We start from the raw sequence: 17,433 nt of genomic DNA, 5'->3' as shown, positions 1-17,433 counted from the left end.
AAGGCAGGGGACATCAGATATGGGCTCCACAGACTGTAGCCATGTGAGGAATTACACCCGAGTCTTCGGCGAGCGAACGCAAGGCTACCTCTCTATCACTGCAAACAATATACAGGGTAAGTATAGTTTCAAATGGGAACACTTCAAAGTGTTGAGAATCGAACTCCGATACCAACTTCGAACCTGTACGTGAGACTACCCCTACACCCGCAGACTACAGACGACGCCACACAAGGTTGTAAGTGTTACGCCTTCGGTTTTCTGAAATGCTTAAACTATATCAACCTTGCATCTGACTGGAACATAAACGAGAATTCGGGTAACGTAATACCAGGGAATTTATTCGAAGCACGTTCACAGACAGCACAATTTGAATATTCATGCAGTGCCGTGTAAAAGTTAACATACTCCTGGAAACGAATAAGGTAACACCTGCAATAGTCCTAACAGTACAAGTGTTACATGCACTTTTAACTTTTCCTGAATTTCACAGACAGTGCTATACAAAACTTGTAAAGAAATGTGGAAAAGTATAAAGGAACACCTTATTTAAAACCGTCTTTCTGACTGTCCACGAATCAGCTTACATTCATCTCCGCACCATATTTCTTCTAGTGATTACATCGATTCGTCCATCTCAGTTTTGTTCCTTTTCAAATACATTGACGCTGTTAATTTCAATCACAAGTTTATATTTTCAAAGACTGGAGGTTAGTCTAGATTTATTGTTACTTGGGCCACGAGCGTCCACAGCGAACACATCGAAATCACGTGACAGGCTTGTAAATTTAAAAAAATTCCGCTCCCTTGTTTATTTCTCTCACGGTCAAGAGTAGGTGTCGCTGCTTTCGCCAGCAGAGGCGATGGATGGGAAGCCATTTGAGGAGCTTGGTAAGTTGTTGTAAGGAAACAATAGACCCGTACCAGATCAGGGTTGGCAGTTGTGGCGACCGTTATGGCTCCTCATGGTTGCTACGTATTGCACTGAAAAAAGGGTCGCGTATCGTCAACCCACGTGGTCGTTAAAAGCTGGGTCGCCATTGTCCGTGTTCAAACTTTGGATATTCATCAGTAGGTTATCTTGTTGATAATCCACATTCAGGGCTGTCTTAGAAATGTACTAGATGGTGATGATGATAACGATGATGATTTCCTGATCATCAGTCATCGTCATCCCACTCTCCTTATTCATTCATTCATTCATTCATTCATTCATTCATTCATTCATTCATTCATTTATTTATTTATTTATTTATTTATTTATTTATTTATTTATTTATTTATCATAGATTCATGTTTAGTTTAATCTGTGCTCAATAGATTTCCTTTCTGTCAAACTGTCAACGGCTCCCAACTGCGCAGATCGATGCTCATGCTGTTGATCACTGGATTGTCTGGTCCAGACTCGATTTTTACCAGACCGCCGCATGTAGCTGGAATATTGCTGAAACTCACCAACTCACTCCGAAGATGTAGATTTTAGGACCGCTTCCCTCAATGTCACACCGCCACGTCAGAACACAGACAATACTGACGCACATAACAAAGTGCACACCTTGTGTGACTATTCTCCCAACAAACATAAATATTTAGCTGTGATGTGATTGGGTACAATAACTGTGGTGTTTGGGAAACAATTGCACAATGTTTATGGCACTGCAGAATCGAAGCACTCACTAAATATTAATGGTTGTTTTTTTTTTTTAAATCAGGTGTGTACTTCCTGGTGATCGTCAGCGGTTGTAGAAATGTATGATGTATCAGACGAGTGGGTTAGGTCCAGCGCCTATCTATCTATCTATCTATCTATCTATTTAATTATTTATTTATTTTCAGATAGGATATCTCCATTTCTGACTAAATGTCAGTCTTATAATTGTACCAACAAAAACCAACCCAGATTCTGGAAAAAGTGAAGTAAACGCGATGTATGATATGTATGTACTTTCAGCAAACATTTGAATTAGAGCAGGTAACAGTGACGATATAGGTCATATAGAAACCCTTCTTCACGTGGTGATGACAAACAGTACATGAACCTGTACTTAACAATGACTCAACCGAAAGGTCTGTATAATCAGTTATGAACAAATAAGGGAACACATGAAAGTACAAGTGTTCCTTTAGTCTTTTCCAGGTTTCCTCACAAGGTACGTACGGCTCTGTGGGTGAAACTCTGGAAATAAATGAAGGAACTTGTACTTTCTTATGTTCCCTTGTGTGTTCCCATGAACAGATTATATAGAAGTAAGTTCATTACATTTAAGTATTTCAAGACAGATTTAATTTCGCACAGGTAGTACAGTGGACACATCTTAGAAAATTATATCATTTAAATGAATAAATATGAATGTTTCCTTAACTTGTCAAAATATAGACAGTAAAATCTACCATCTGTATTGATGTATTATGCAGTATGGTAGCAGAGATTTGAAAGGTGATTTTGACCCGTGAAGGTCTGGGGTAGAACAGGCCTTCAGCAACCCATGCTTGCCATAAAAGGCGACTATGCTTGTTGCAAGAAGCGACTAACGGGAACGGGTGGTCAGGCTTGCTGACTTGGCTGACACGTCATCATGTCAAAACTGCAAACAGTTCACTCTGTCTAATACGGAATGGCTGGCGACCGACTGAAAAAGCCCAAATTAGACAGCAGTCCGAGTTACACAGAAATCACTTCATATAAAGATGGTTCCCATTAGCGCAGATCGATACCCATGCTGTTGATCACTGGATTCTCTGGTCCGGACTCAATTAATTACAGACCGCCGCCATATAGCTGGAATATTGCAGAGTGCGGCGAAGAACAAAACTCGCTCACTCCCTGAAATGTGATTCTACATTGCGTTGTGTTTCAATTGGATTTTTTGGTTAACAGATCAGATACATTACCTAATGAAGTTGAAATCTTGAATTTTTTTGTGAAATGAAATCCCACAGTTGTGTGTGCATTATAGTGAAATTACGCGTATCTCACTGGTGTTATACACAATACAGATGATGAACACTAGATTCTGGCATCATTTTATGGGAAAATAGTGTATGACGTTCCATGATACCCAGCGCGAACTTCACACAGATGAAACTGTTGGAACAGAAGAAGTCAGTCAGGGTTTTAACTTTCTACAGAGCGGCCGTGATGGCAACACAACGTCTTCTCATGCACAGGATATCCAGTCGAATAACCTAACCGGAACTTTCCGCTGGTGGTCAAGGAGTGCTTGCCCACGCTCTTGGAAGGTCTGCCCTTAATATTACGCCGGTATGAAACCTCGTAAATCATGTGCCAAACGGATGCAAATAGCATGATAACGCGTGTCCCACGGATGCTGTTGTACAAAACAACCTAACACCAAGACTAAGTTTGGGTAAATGTATAGGAATTAGCCCTAAGATCGCCCTGTAATAACGGTAATAACGCTGAAGAAAATGGCCTCCCAAATGGCCTCCCAAATGGCCTCGACAGGCTTACAGATACAGACGTCTTTTTGACGACCAGACAGATACAATAAAGTCAGTTTCGCATACAATTTCAATACAATGTTTATTTGTTAGGCAACAAGCTTTGCCAGGCAGTATATGGCAAGTTCGGCAGCAAAATTAGTCAAGTACAAGGTAGTTCGGCAAAGCTGGCACATGTGACGAGTGCTTAGTTACATGCGATGTCGTTAGCTGGATAACAAACCTTGACAGACTATGTAATCAGTTCCAAATACGTCTTTGTCTCATGCGATATTGTCAGTTCGACAGCAGTTGTGATCACATACGTGTAGTTATTAAAATGTTCTTTTAGTTAGTAAGTTCGGCATTCAGATACGATGTTGCGATGTCAACTCAGTCACAAACCACTGTGGGTCACATGAAGAGCTAATGGTATCCATGTCTGATTCCAGATGAGAAACTACAAGAACTGGTCAATGCTGCCCTCGAAGTGAAGAAATGTGCCTACTGTCCCTACAGCAATTTTCATGTTGGATGTGCAGTGTTGACAGAAAGTGGGGATACATACGCAGGTAACATGGTAACATAACAGGGTAACATAGACAGCATGGTAATACAAATGCGATGGTATCATAGATAACTTGGTAACATATACTGTGGTAACAAACATAGTAACAGATAACTTGGTAACATATATAATATGGTAAGTTAGATAACATGGTAACATGATGGAATGACAAAATAGATAACTTGGTAACATATATAACGTGGTAACATAGATAACTTGGTAACATAAATAACTTGGTAATATAGATAACTTGGTAACATAGATTACATGGTACATTAGATAGCTTAGTACCACATGGTAACAGATAATCTAAGTTAGATAACTTGGTAACATTTATTACATGGTAACATAGATAACTTGGTAACATATATAACGTGGTAACATAGATAACTTGGTAAGTTAGATAACTTGGTAACATAGATAACTTGGTACATTAGATAACTTAGTACCACATGGTAACACAGATAACCGGGTTAGTTAGATAACTTGGTAACATTTATTACATGATAGCATAGATAGTTTGGTAACATATATAAGTTAGATAACTTGGTAACATAGATAGCATGGTAACATAGATAACATGGTGACATGGAATAGTAACATAGATAACTTGGTAACATAGATAACATGGTAAGATAGATAACTTGGTAACATAGAAAACAAGTAACATAGTAACATAGACATGCAGTAACATAAATAACATGGTAACATAGATTACGTGGTGACATATATACCATAGTAGGCTAGGTAACACGGTAAGTTAGGTAACTTGGTAACATTTATTGCATGGTAGCATAGACAACATGGGAACATAGATAACTTGGTACATATATAACATGGTAAGTTAGATAAATTGGTAACATGATAACATGGTAACATAGATAACTTGGTGGCATATAGAACATGGTAGGTTAGATAACATGGTAATATGATGAAATGATAGCATAGATAACATGGTGACATATTTAACATGGTAAGTTAGATTACTTGGTAACAGTTATTACATGGTAGAGCATAGGTAACATGGTAACATAGATAACTTGGTAACAGATAACGTGATGACACATATAACGTAACATTTACTGACAGCCAAGGAAACGCAATTTTTAAAAAATGGAATCTTATAAAAGTAAGCGTTCATGTCTGTGTCTTCTATTAAAAATCAAAAGGCCGGAGTTGCGTTTCCTTTGCTGTTCAGTATATAGCATGGTAACACATAATATATATAACAGGATAACTGTTGTGGTCAAAATCAATTAATTATTCATACAGAGAATCATTTTTCGTTTCCTTAAGTTCCAAATTTGTATCATTCCCATCTCACTTAAGTTTGAAATTTACATTCCTATTTCATTTAAGATTCTGTTCAACCTGTCTTAAGATATCCTTCCCCATCTGATAAGGGGAGTAAATGCTTTGGGTTATTCATATCGTGTCATGTGCTCTCAGCATCCACATGGCCAAGTCAAGTCCCCAAATTAAGAAGGTCTAAAACAATGTTAAAGCACTTACACTTTTAACTTATACATGAAGTGGTAACCTTAAATGCAATACTATGTTACTCACATATATACAGTATGGTTCAAAATTATTGAGAATAGCTAAAGCATTTCATATTATTAAACGAGAACAAATCAGATAAAATTGAATGTATTGTGAAAGTGAACTGACCTTTTCATGTTGTGTAGGTAACAATTTAATATTTTATCAAGTCTCCTTGAGCTTCACGGCACAGTCTAAGACGGGTAGGCATACTTCCTATCAGAGAGGTTAGTGTCTCGTGAGTTATGCTGTCCCAGTATCGGACCACTTCTCTCTTCATGTCTTCAATTTTTGTCAACCCCTTTTGATTCACACATTCCTTCATCATCCCCCAAATGTTCTCAATGGGATTTAAGTCAGGACTATATGCAGGAAATGGTAATGCAGTCACATTTTTCTCCTGAAACCACTGCTTGGCATGTTTTGCGGTGTGTTTAGGATCATTATCTTGCTGCAAAATCCAGTCATTTCCATAAAACACATGTGCACTTGGAAGGAGAAAATTATCTTATATGTTAGTGTAGCGTTGACTTGTCAGATTTCCCTCAAACACAAACACCGGGGTCGTTCCTAATAAGGATATCCCTCCCCATACATGAAACTTTGGGCAGTATTTAGGTCGTCGATACAACGGTGCTGACGCAGATTTTGTCCATATTTTCACATTATTGGGATATACCCATATTGAGCTTTCATCAGTAAAAATCACATTTTCCCAGTCAAAGTTTTCATGTGCCAAACACCACTCAACACGCCTGTCTTTATGTTCTTGTCTCATGAGAGGAGAAGGAATTCCAGTCTTTTTCTCCCATCCAAGATCAATCAAATTTCTTCTAACTGTAGATTTTGATACAACTGTTGATCCCCTTTCTATCATTTCATACCTGATGTTGGAGATGCTTGCCCTTTGCTATTTAGACGCTACAAATTCCCAGCCGGACGCGATCTGAGAAGTCCAATTTTCTGGGTCTCCCTGCTCCTTTCTGGTGCCCAAAATCCTTTCCCTCTTTAAAATTCTTCCCAATCCTATACACAGTAGAAAGAGGAGTTCCTGTTCTCTCTGCCAATGTATTTACATCATCAATTCCTTGATTACACAACTCAAAAATCAACCTTCTTTTATCTTCAGCAGACATTGTTCACAGTGCTGAGGAAAATGACGTCTGCTACAAATTCAGGGGAGGTAACTCTAATTGTACTATACTCAGTAGGCCAAGATGAGTTACCTCCCTTATACCATTACTTAGTTTTAAGTATCAGTGAATCAGTTGAGGTGTTAGGATAGGTCAAAGTAAGAAGAAAAATTCTCAATAATTATGAACCAGACTATATTTAGTATGTTGAAGCAAAGATAGTTCTATGTTATCCATTTCAGCAGACACATATTTTTTGCATGTGTTAGTATGTCACCTGTTAGCTCACCTTATAATATATATCCATTACGCTCAATGAAACTAGTGAACAATGAAATTGTCATAAGGTTAAATAATAAGATAGCATTTCATCTTTTTCAGTCAATCTGTGTTTGTAACAAGATTTGTGACAAGAAATAAGAAGACAAGAATAAAGCATTAAAGAAACAAGCTATTTAGCTATTTACAGTAACATATTTTTTACATACTTATCAGGTAAGAAAGCCAACAATGCCCACGTGAGTGGCGCTTACTCAATTTCTCTCATAACACAGTCTACAAAAAGTAGAGATGCGAGGTCAACATACGGGCGGTAGGTCACCCAGGTCACGAGATGACCTGGACACGTCATTCCCTTACTAGAGACGAGCGAGTCAAGATGTGTTGCTTGGCCGCTCTACTGGATTCTAGTTAAGTGTGTGCTTTGTTCATTGCATTTTTCTATCTCTCTCTCTCTCTCTCTACTATCATCATTCTAGTCGCTTTTAGGTGTCTTTCGTTATCAGCGACTAGCTGATTTTTTCTTTCTTGCCAGCAGTTTGTGGGTCGTCGGCCGTCGTCCCACTTGCACGTGCTTCACGGGTGTCCCGATTGTGTCTCGGTTCACGCTTGTGTGGCTCGTGCACTCGGACCCTTGTCGGGCTTCCGCGTTACTCGCTGGCGGATAGGCGGGTTGGCGGATAGGCGGACCTTCCGCCTTGACGGAGAGGCAGAGGACAGGCGAACCCTTCGCCCAAGCGGACCTTTCGTTAGGGGTTCCTTAACAATCGTTCACCTGCGCCTTTGTGCGCAGTAGCGGGGGTCAGGTGGACCCTCCGCCTATGCGGACCCTTCACTAGGAGATTCTTCTGTCGTTCCCCTCAACCCTTGTGTGGTGTAGAGGAGCATTGGCGGACCTTTCGCCTTGACGGAGAGGCGGAGGACAGGCGAACCTTCCGCCTGGTCGGACCATTCGCTTGTGACGTGCCTATCCTCCTCGGATAGGAGTTTACTCTGCCGTCACCCCTCGGCAGCGTACCCTGTCGTGCGTTCCACCATGGTATTCGCCTCCTTCTGCACTCAGTGCGGCACTAGGAAGTCGGCTAAGTGGGATCCTCACACATTGTGTAGGCTTTGCAAGAGTCCCTGCGCTGCGGATAACACTTGTGCAGAGTGTGAGGTCCTCTCTGAGCGGGACTTTCGTCAGTACCTGGCAGTACTTAGGAAGAGCGAGAGGGAGTCTCATCGGAAGAAGGCAGCGCCTTCCGCAGGTTCACCAGTGTCTTCGGCATCATCTAGACGATTGGTGCCTCGCTCTCCCATCCGCCCTCCTTCTCCCTCCGCATCAGAGGAGTTAGTTATTCACGAGGAGACGGAGGAGTTCGATTCTCAGTCAGGAATGGAGTCGGACCCCATCAGGACTATGCCAGAGGGGAGCGCTACTCGCTCCCGTTCCGTCTCTCCCTCTCGGCCCCTCCTGAGGGAGGACGTAGCCGTATCACCGGAGGGGAGGAAGGAGAAGAAGAGAAGGAAGGAGAAAAAGGCGAAGAAGTCTCGTGACAGGGAGCAGGTTCGCTCAGAGAGGCTTCTCCTTTCCGTTAAAGGGTTAGTGGAGTCCATCCTTGATCAATGCCTTGGTCCGCCCACATCGGCACGTTCCGCGGAACCCTCCTCTCCGCTCCGCCTCCGGAGGCGGACGCCTGTTCACTCCCCGAGGCGCTCTCCTTCTCCCAGGTCCTCCCCCTCTAGGAGTTCATTAACACAAGAGACCCTCCACTTATTCCTATCCTCCCGGAGGAGGTGGGGGATGACAGCGACCCTGTCCTTCCAGAGCCTAACCCTCCAGTCTCTGACTCTGCGTCTAGACTGGAGACAATTGCGGAATACACCGGTGTGGTGTTGGCGGAGGTGGACGATCAACCTTCTGCCGCTTCTAGGGCGAGAGGCGAGTCTTTCTGCCCTGAAGACTGTGTTCTCTCCCCTCGGAAAGTCCTCCCTCCGCACCGCTTCATTGAAGCAGCCGCTAAGGAACTGAAGGAGGCTGTTGCCACCGCCGGACCAGGTCGCCTTACCCCTCAGCTCCTCCTCTCAGACAAACAGGATCAGGCTTCCAGTGGCGAACTCGCCCATTCCTTTAGATCCTCCCTCCTTGGATCCCGATATCTCTCGTGTTGCTTCTGCTGGGGTACCCCACAAGGTGTCGGACAATCACCTTATCCATTTTGGACAAGGAGGCCAGATCCATTGTGGGGCTGAGCAACTATGTTGCTCACGCCTGCCAAGCTATGGCCACTTTCGCCAAGGAGGCAGGGATGGAACAGGGTGAGGAACCTCTGTATAGGGCATTTGGAGCGGTAGCTGGCGGAGTGGCACAAGTCACCCTGTCGGCTGCTAGGATTTCAGCTGCCATTACCAACCTCAGACGGGAAGGCTTCCTGGGGCGCACTAATCTCCCTGCGGAGATTAGGGACTCCCTCCGTCACGCCTCAGTGTCGGCAGACACCTTGTTCGCGGGGGAAATCCCAGAAGCTCTCCGCACTCGCCATGAGATCCAGCAGCAGGACCTAACCAATCGGATCATGACGGGTGGCGGACCCTCAGCAGGCTCCACCCCCCGCAAGCGTCAGGGAGGTCCTCCAGCAGACCAATCCACTCCTAGGAAGCGGACAGGGAAGGTGGACCTTCGGTTCGGAGGTCGTGGCCGAGGACCCACGAACCAGTCCAACCAGCCCAGCCAGGCTAACCAGGGATTCCAAACCCCCAGCAAGGGCACTCCGCGGAAGCGGAACAAGGGCAAGTGGACGTCCAAGAAGAAGTGACTCTTGGTGCCCGCCAATCCTTCCGCCACCTATCATTCCTCCATTCGACAGACCCGTTGGCGGCCGCTTGAGCCTCTTTGTCCCAAACTGGCGTCAGCTAGGACTAGACCCATTTGTGTGTCGGATCCTGGAGCGTGGCTTCCGCATCCCGATCTCCTCTCCGCCCCCTCTAACCTGCTCTCCGGTGGAACGTCCGATGGACTCGGTCAGGTTCCAACTCACCTTAGAGCAGGTGGAGTCTCTAGTCTCCAAGGGGGCAGTTCAGGAAATCCCCCTCCAGGATCTGACTCCCGGGTTCTATTCCCCCGTTTTTGTCAGGCCCAAACGCAACTCGAGGAAATGGCGGCTGATTCACGACTTGAAGGAGTTCAACTCCTCCTACCTCGAACAGCCGCCATATTTTCGACTCTTGACTGTTCCATCAGTCATGCGGTTACTGGAGCCCTCGGACTACATGGTGTCCCTCGACCTCCAGGATGCGTACCTGCACATCCCCATTCACTTGGCGGATTGCAGGTACCTCCGTTTCGTCCTGGGGGGCAGGCACTTTCAGTGGAATGTCCTCCCGTTCAGGATTTCCTCTGCCCCATGGCTGTTCACTCGTGTGACCCAACCCATCGTCCAGTTCCTCCACGAACTCCAGGTCCAATTCCTTATGTACCTGGACGATGGGTTCGCTCACAACCCTTCGCCCTCCATTCTCGAGGCGCAACGGGACCTCGTCATCCACCTCCTTCGACGCCTAGGGTGGCTAGTGAACCTGGAGAAGTCGGACCTGGTACCAACCACCTCTCTCCAATACCTAGGTGCCATACTGGATACAGTAGCCTTCAAGGCTTTTGTACCCAAGGAGCGGATGACCAGGCTAGCGCCCCTGATGACTCGGGCACTATCAGAGCCCCTGTCCCTCAGGCAGTGGCAGTGGATATTGGGCCTCCTGACGTCAGCCCAGGACCTAACCATAAGGGGGAGGCTGATGCTCCCACCTCTTCAGGTGTTCCTCAACGAGCACGTCAGGGAGACCCACTGTCTTCACCCAATAAGTCTCCCACCTCACCTCAGACACTTCCTCACCTGGTGGCAAGTGGACGACAACGTCCTCAAAGGAGTTCCCCTAAGGACACCTCTCCCGACCAGTCACCTTTTCGTGGACGCCTCCACCCAAAGATGGGGCGCTCACTTGGGGTCGGACCAGACGGCAGGTACCTGGTCGGCAGCCCAGCAGGACCGGCACATCAATGTGCTGGAGTTGGACGCCGTACGACTTGCCATCCTCCATTGGTCCGTTCCCCTCAGGCACCAGACCTTACTGGTCCACACGGACAGCTCAGTCGCAGCCTGGACGATCAACCGTCAAGGCTCCACCAGAGCCACTCCTCTCCTAGACCTGACCCTCCGCCTGTTCGAACTGGTAGACAGGCTCTGCCTGAGCATCCGTGCAGTTCACATTCCAGGAGCCAAGAACGTCCTGGCAGATGTTCTCTCCCGGCCGGACGCGCCTCCTTCGACAGAGTGGCAACTGAACCCGCGGACGTTTCAGTCCCTCTGTCTCCAGTTCGGCAGGCCCATGTTGGATCTGTTTGCCACCAGGCTGAACTGCCAGCTCCCGATCTATGTATCCCCCGTGCCGGACCCAGCGGCCTGGGCCGTCGATGCACTGTCGTTAGAGTGGGAAGGGATGGACGCTTATGCCTTCCCTCCCCCAGCGGTTCTAGCACAGGTAGTGACCAAGCTTCAGACCACCAAGTCCATCAGACTGCTTCTGGTGGCTCCCATGTGGCCTGCCCGGCCCTGGTTCGTTCCCCTTCGCAAACTCTGTCTGCAGGATCCCGTTCAGATCCCTCACCGGAGGGACCTTCTCATAAGCAAGCCAAGCGGCCGTGTTCACGAAAACCCTCAGGTATTCGATCTGCACGTTTGGCTTGTATTCAAAGGGGACTCAGGAACAGTGGATACTCCAAGCGAGTAGCCTCGGCCTTGGCTTCCTCACAGAGGAAAACCATGCAGAAGCTCTACGACTTCCAGTGGGGTTCCTTTTCCTCCTTCTGTGAAGACAACGGCGTGGAGGCCGGTTCTGCCACTCTTCCCCAGATAGCTGATTATCTGGTTCTTTTGCGCAACGTTCGAGGGCTCAAGGCCTCCTCCATTAACACCAATCTGGCGGCCATCATGTCCGTTATAAGGAAGAGGTCGCCGGGACTGGACATTTCTGTACTGAGGGAGCTCATCAAGTCTTTCCGACAGGCGGAGGGTCGGCGCAAGCCGAGGGCTCCTGAGTGGGATCTGGCAGTGGTCCTTGACCACCTCAAGTCAGATTTTTATGAGCCTCTGGAAGAGGTTCCCCTCCTCCGCGTCACGGTGAAGACCACCTTTCTAGTGGCCATGGCCTCGGCGGCCCGAATATCGGAGCTTCACGCTCTTCAGGCGGATCTCCTGAGATTTGAGGCCACGGATGGAGGATCTGCGTCCTTGGGCCTCGCCCCCGACTTCGTTTGCAAGAACCAACAGGCAGACGAACTGGGACATACCTTCCACATCCCTTCCTTAGGGCCGTTGGTAGACCCGACGGAGGAGGGAGCACTCTCTCACTGCCCTGTCAGGGCTCTCCGAGTGTATACCGACCGTACCCGCTCCCTTAGGCGGGGGCGGCGGAGGCTCTTCCTCCCTCACTCCCAGAGGAGCAAAAGGGAGATTGATCGGAGAGCTCTTGGGGTATACCTTCGGTCGGCCTACAAAGGCCAGGACAGACCTCTTCCGACTCGAACCAACCCACACGAGATCAGGGCCGTCTCGGCCACCATGGCTTATCACCGCAACATTGCGGTGGCGGACATCATGGCGGGCTGCTTCTGGAAGTCGGGCTTGGTGTTCGCCAACCACTATTTACGAACCCTCTCCAACGAGGATCTGGCGGCCATTTCAAGGCTAGGACCCCAGGTCTTTGCCCAGCAAAGACCGGGGGCCCTTACCCTTTAATTCGGCGCGGGGCTGCTCCTCTTTAGGCGGCCTACACTCCCCCGCCTCTCGTATGGTGCCAAGCTGGGGACCTCAGCTACACACCCTTTTTGCCTCAAATAAACTTTTCTGTTGCTTCTCTCCACTCCTTCAGTGTTGAGTTGTCTTTTCTCGTGTTGGGTTTCCCTTCCGGGGTTGTCGGCCGATCCCTCCTCCTTATCGGAGATGTCCGGACAGCGGTTGGTGTCCTACCCGCCCTCTAGTGCGGAGGCGGATGCCGGTGGATCGCTCTCCTCAGGGTTTCTTGGTTCCTCTTTACGTAGAGACGCACGGGCGAGGTCTCGCGTCCACGCTCTCAGCCCTCCGCCTCTGTGCCATTCTGGGCATTGTTGGCTTTCTTACCTGATAAGTATGTAAAAAATATAACATTTTTTATTAAATGTCATTTTTTATACTTACCTGGTAGAAAGCCAACAGTCGGGAGTTCCCGCCCAGCCTCCCCTCCTGAGGGTTTGTTGTCTGCCTCGCTGGGTAAGGGAATGACGTGTCCAGGTCATCTCGTGACCTGGGTGACCTACCGCCCGTATGTTGACCTCGCATCTCTACTTTTTGTAGACTGTGTTATGAGAGAAATTGAGTAAGCGCCACTCACGTGGGCATTGTTGGCTTTCTACCAGGTAAGTATAAAAAATGACATTTAATCAAAAATGTTATATATAGCATGGCAACGCAACATGGAAATATATGTGGTAACATTGATATACAATGAATATCGCAATATTTAGATCCAAACTGTTGAAAAGGATTATAATTTGACGAATTATGTTTGTTACTCAGACATGCGACGGTATGAAGGTACATTATGTGATTATATTTTGCTCCGTTATTCTGTTGTTTATAATATGTAAAGACTATAATCATGTTGCCGGACCTCTTACTGGACCAGGGAATCAGTGTTGACGGATTAGGACATGTGAGGGAGACGTTGTGTGGACGCTATAACGGTAGGGGATAGAACTGATCTTCAGCAACCCATGGTTGGCCTAGTGAATCATTTTGTCAGGCTCCGTGACTTTCTTGACACCGCATCGCGTCCCAGTCGATGACCATGATGTCAATCACTGTGTTGTCTGGTCCAGACATTTATTTCCATTATTTGCAGCCCGTCGACATGCAGCTGGAATATTGTTAAGTGCGGAGTTCAAAAACCAGAAAAAAGCTTCACACGTGGTATTCACGTGGAGCATCGAACCCGGGTCTTCGGCGTGACGAGTGAACGGTTTAACCACTAGGCTACCGAACCAGTGCTGCAGGCAGCATGATAAATCACAAGGTGCCACTGTATTGAACATGTTTCGTCACTGTTGCAGGATGCAACATTGAAAATGCCTCCTACAGCCTGACCATATGCGCTGAAAGAGTTGCTATGACCAATGCCTTATCCAAAGGTCATCGAAAGTTCAGGGCAGCGGTTGTTTCCTGGTAAGGGCTTTGTATTTCATACTTTTGAAGTTCGTCTGCCTCACAGTACCCGAGTCACATTATTGTCCCTATTGCTTAGCCCTCCGTGCAGTGCCAAATCTCAGTTCATATATATGAAGCAAGTCTAGATTTCCTCAGAAACTTCCATCGCACTGCGGCTCCTAAATGGCATTATTTGTTACTATCAAAATTATATATATATTCAGAGAGTAAGCGTCAGTCTAATTTCAAGTGTTCTTTCGGAAAGTCGAACTGTTGGCACCACAATTCAACACACCCACTGCATCAGTTTGAATTTGAGCCATATGCTGCGAATATTTACGATAATTTCCGAGTGGTGTTGATCGGGAGAAGGGCAATAAGCCTCGTTTTGGTTCATGTGGTCTCAGTAACGTTGTCGGAATGATACATTTTAATCACTCCGAATATGTACGATACTTTTCCAAATGGTGTTGACCGGGACAAGGGGAATAAGTCTTTTTTGGGTGCCAGTGGTCATGATATATTTGTGGAAGGATATATTTAAATCCCTGGATACATTTTTCTACACCAACATTACACAAGTGATGAGCGGGTCAGGTTAGGGCGAGTATGCCTGACTTTCGTAGGGACAACTTGTTCTTATTCGTTATGGCATATAGAGCAGGTGATACGACGTGATAAGGGATTAGGGCTAGTCCAACCATACGTTGCCATGGTGAAGGTGAACTGAGCGGTAGTTATCTCCCCTGACAACACCGACTGGGTTTCTTGTGTGTGTATTTCAGTGACATAGTGGACTCATTCAAAGGACCTTGCGGAGCCTGCCGACAGTTTTTCATTGAGGTAAAACTTTATAATTTAGATTTTCTTTCCATTATCCGAGTTTGGTGAGTTTGATTGAATTTCAACAATGTAGCAAGTGTCAGGTTACGTTGATATGTGGCTTTAAATAGCTGGACGGTGACCTTGTTTGGCAGTTCAAATACTGAGACTTCCCAACGCTTTGGGTTTGAGTGATTGAGTGAGTGGGTATGATTTTACGCTGCTGGTTTTGGCAACGTTCTTGCAACATTACCACTGCAGACGCCGGTAATGGGTTTCACACATTTCTATCCTTGTGGGGAATCTTACTAGCTCATCTCATCCTGCATGGTAATATGACAGTCAAACGGTGGCGGAGTGGGATAGATCGCGATTAGATCTGGCGATTAGATGGCCAACTCTAAGAGCGCAGGTTCGAAACCCTGATAAATCTCAAGCTGGATAAAACTCAACCTGACAAAAGTACAGGAATCTCTACTTTACAGTGATAGTATAATCCCAACTATAACATTTGTTACTGTTAAGCTTCTGATGCCTCACAGTGTAGTTTGTATAATCCCCATGGAACTGAGAATGACGATCGCCTGCACACTGATCAGTGGACCGGTTAAGTAACGAACCTCTTAATAACCTATTCAGACAATGACCTACTTTTCAGCCGATCCGAATTTTCTCCTTTGAGAGTGAATATAGACACCACAAATAACTCTAGTTAGACTGAATTCCAATTCCTTGTTTCATAAGAAAATGGTATTTACATATGAAGTTTAATTTTAAACTTTAATAATACCGTATTTCTATATTTTATGTCGATGTTTAGACGGCAATACTTTAACAAAGAAATCACAAACTGCGCCTGTTTGATGAGGTCGTAAAATAATTCACAATGGATCTGACTCACTCTTATGTGTTTTTTGTGCTTATTCAGTGAAGTTCAGTAACACCCAATGAGATAACTTTTCTAGCGGCAGAGCCTTGTTTTGAGATTTCCGCCATTGCCAGGTTTCACAGCTTTGTCACAGCTAGCTCTACGGCAGAGCACGCTGCACGAATTGTTTGCAAGGATTTAAGTGAGCGTAGTGTTGCTATATACAAGTGCTTAGACATTGTAAATCATATTGATTAATGTTTATGTATCCAGTTAAATGAATTAGTCTCAAAATTCTCGACTGGTTATCGCACTAAGTTGCGCAGTTTGACGGAACACAGTAAACAGGAAACGAGTCTGTTCTGTAATCAATGTTTTTAAATGGATGAGGCATTGGGACTTTCAGCTTCATGATCACTGTTATTCGAGTTCGGATTTTTACGCCAATCTAAACAGATACCCTTTGATTTCACAGTTCGGACTAAATTGGGATCTGTACCTGGTCAAACCTGACAAGACGTGGACAAAGGTGCAGATGGGAGACTTGATACCGTTCGCCTTCACCCCGGCCTCTTTACAAGCTGAAAGAGTCTAATTCTTAGTTACTCTGAATATATCGACCGTGTTTCATCTCGAAACATTGTACTTCAGTACCATATGCACACAGGGTGTATTCCAAATGTAGCTTATTCACACAACGGTCTCACCTATTGCTTGTGATATGGCCATTTTCTACATGTGACTGATTTCGGCGGGGTGCGCCATCATCGACTACAGACGCGTTTTCACAGATACCAGGAACACATGTTGCAACAATTCAGTTGCAAAACAAATATCGGAACAAGTAATATAATAATTATCTACCGATAAACGTTTTGGATTTTGATACTGAATTGAAGTGTTTTTGAATTTTGAAAATAAAAGCTGTTGCAGCAACATATTCCCAGCGTTGCTTCCTTGAAGTAATTGCCCAGGAATATCTTTAAGAGATGCATATCATCGATATTTGGATTCTGATCCTCAACACCGAGGCTTGAAAAGATCACCGGATGGGGATACTCACAACGAAAAAACCTTACAATTGGACTTGGGCAACCCATGCCTGTCGTTAAAGGCAACAGATGGGATCGGATGCTCAGGTCCGCTGACTTGGTTGACATACGTCATCGTATCCAAGTAGCGTAGATCACTGGATTGTCTGGCCCAGACTCGATTATCTAGAGACCGCCGCCATATAGTTGGAATATTGATGATTGTGGAATAAACAGCAAACAAACACGAGGACGATTGGATGAATACAATATTTGTCTCCGTACCTGGCCTTGTGTTTGGTTTTCTTGCCGTCGACCACTTTGGACTACTGCTGAAATATTGTATTATGTCACTGTGGCATTGTTGGAATGTTTGTGATTGCACTGTACGCCATGTCGCATCAATGGATGAGTGTCACGATCTGTACATGTGTTTGAAACGTGATGTATGCATCGAATTCTCGTGTCATTTCCGTCACCCACTCGAGCCCCATTTTAATCTAAGCGATAAGACAACCGTACCAATGACGCC

The 17,433-nt window shown here is 45.7% G+C and overlaps 1 protein-coding gene across 1 annotated transcript; it reads left to right on the top strand.

The window, feature by feature from the left end:
* The first annotated feature begins 850 nt into the window (after window positions 1-850).
* On the top strand, window positions 851-17,183 carry LOC137268022 (cytidine deaminase-like). The gene is made up of 5 exons (XM_067802516.1): window positions 851-891; window positions 3,894-4,013; window positions 14,087-14,198; window positions 14,966-15,023; window positions 16,346-17,183. Exons 1-5 carry the CDS (start codon window positions 864-866, stop codon window positions 16,463-16,465), a joined length of 438 nt encoding a protein of 145 aa, XP_067658617.1. The 5' UTR covers window positions 851-863; the 3' UTR covers window positions 16,466-17,183.
* Window positions 17,184-17,433: the final 250 nt, after the last annotated feature.

This window comes from Haliotis asinina, chromosome 16 (genome assembly GCF_037392515.1).
Source record: "Haliotis asinina isolate JCU_RB_2024 chromosome 16, JCU_Hal_asi_v2, whole genome shotgun sequence".
NCBI lineage: Eukaryota > Metazoa > Mollusca > Gastropoda > Lepetellida > Haliotidae > Haliotis > Haliotis asinina.
This window is presented reverse-complemented; position numbering and strand designations above follow the sequence as displayed.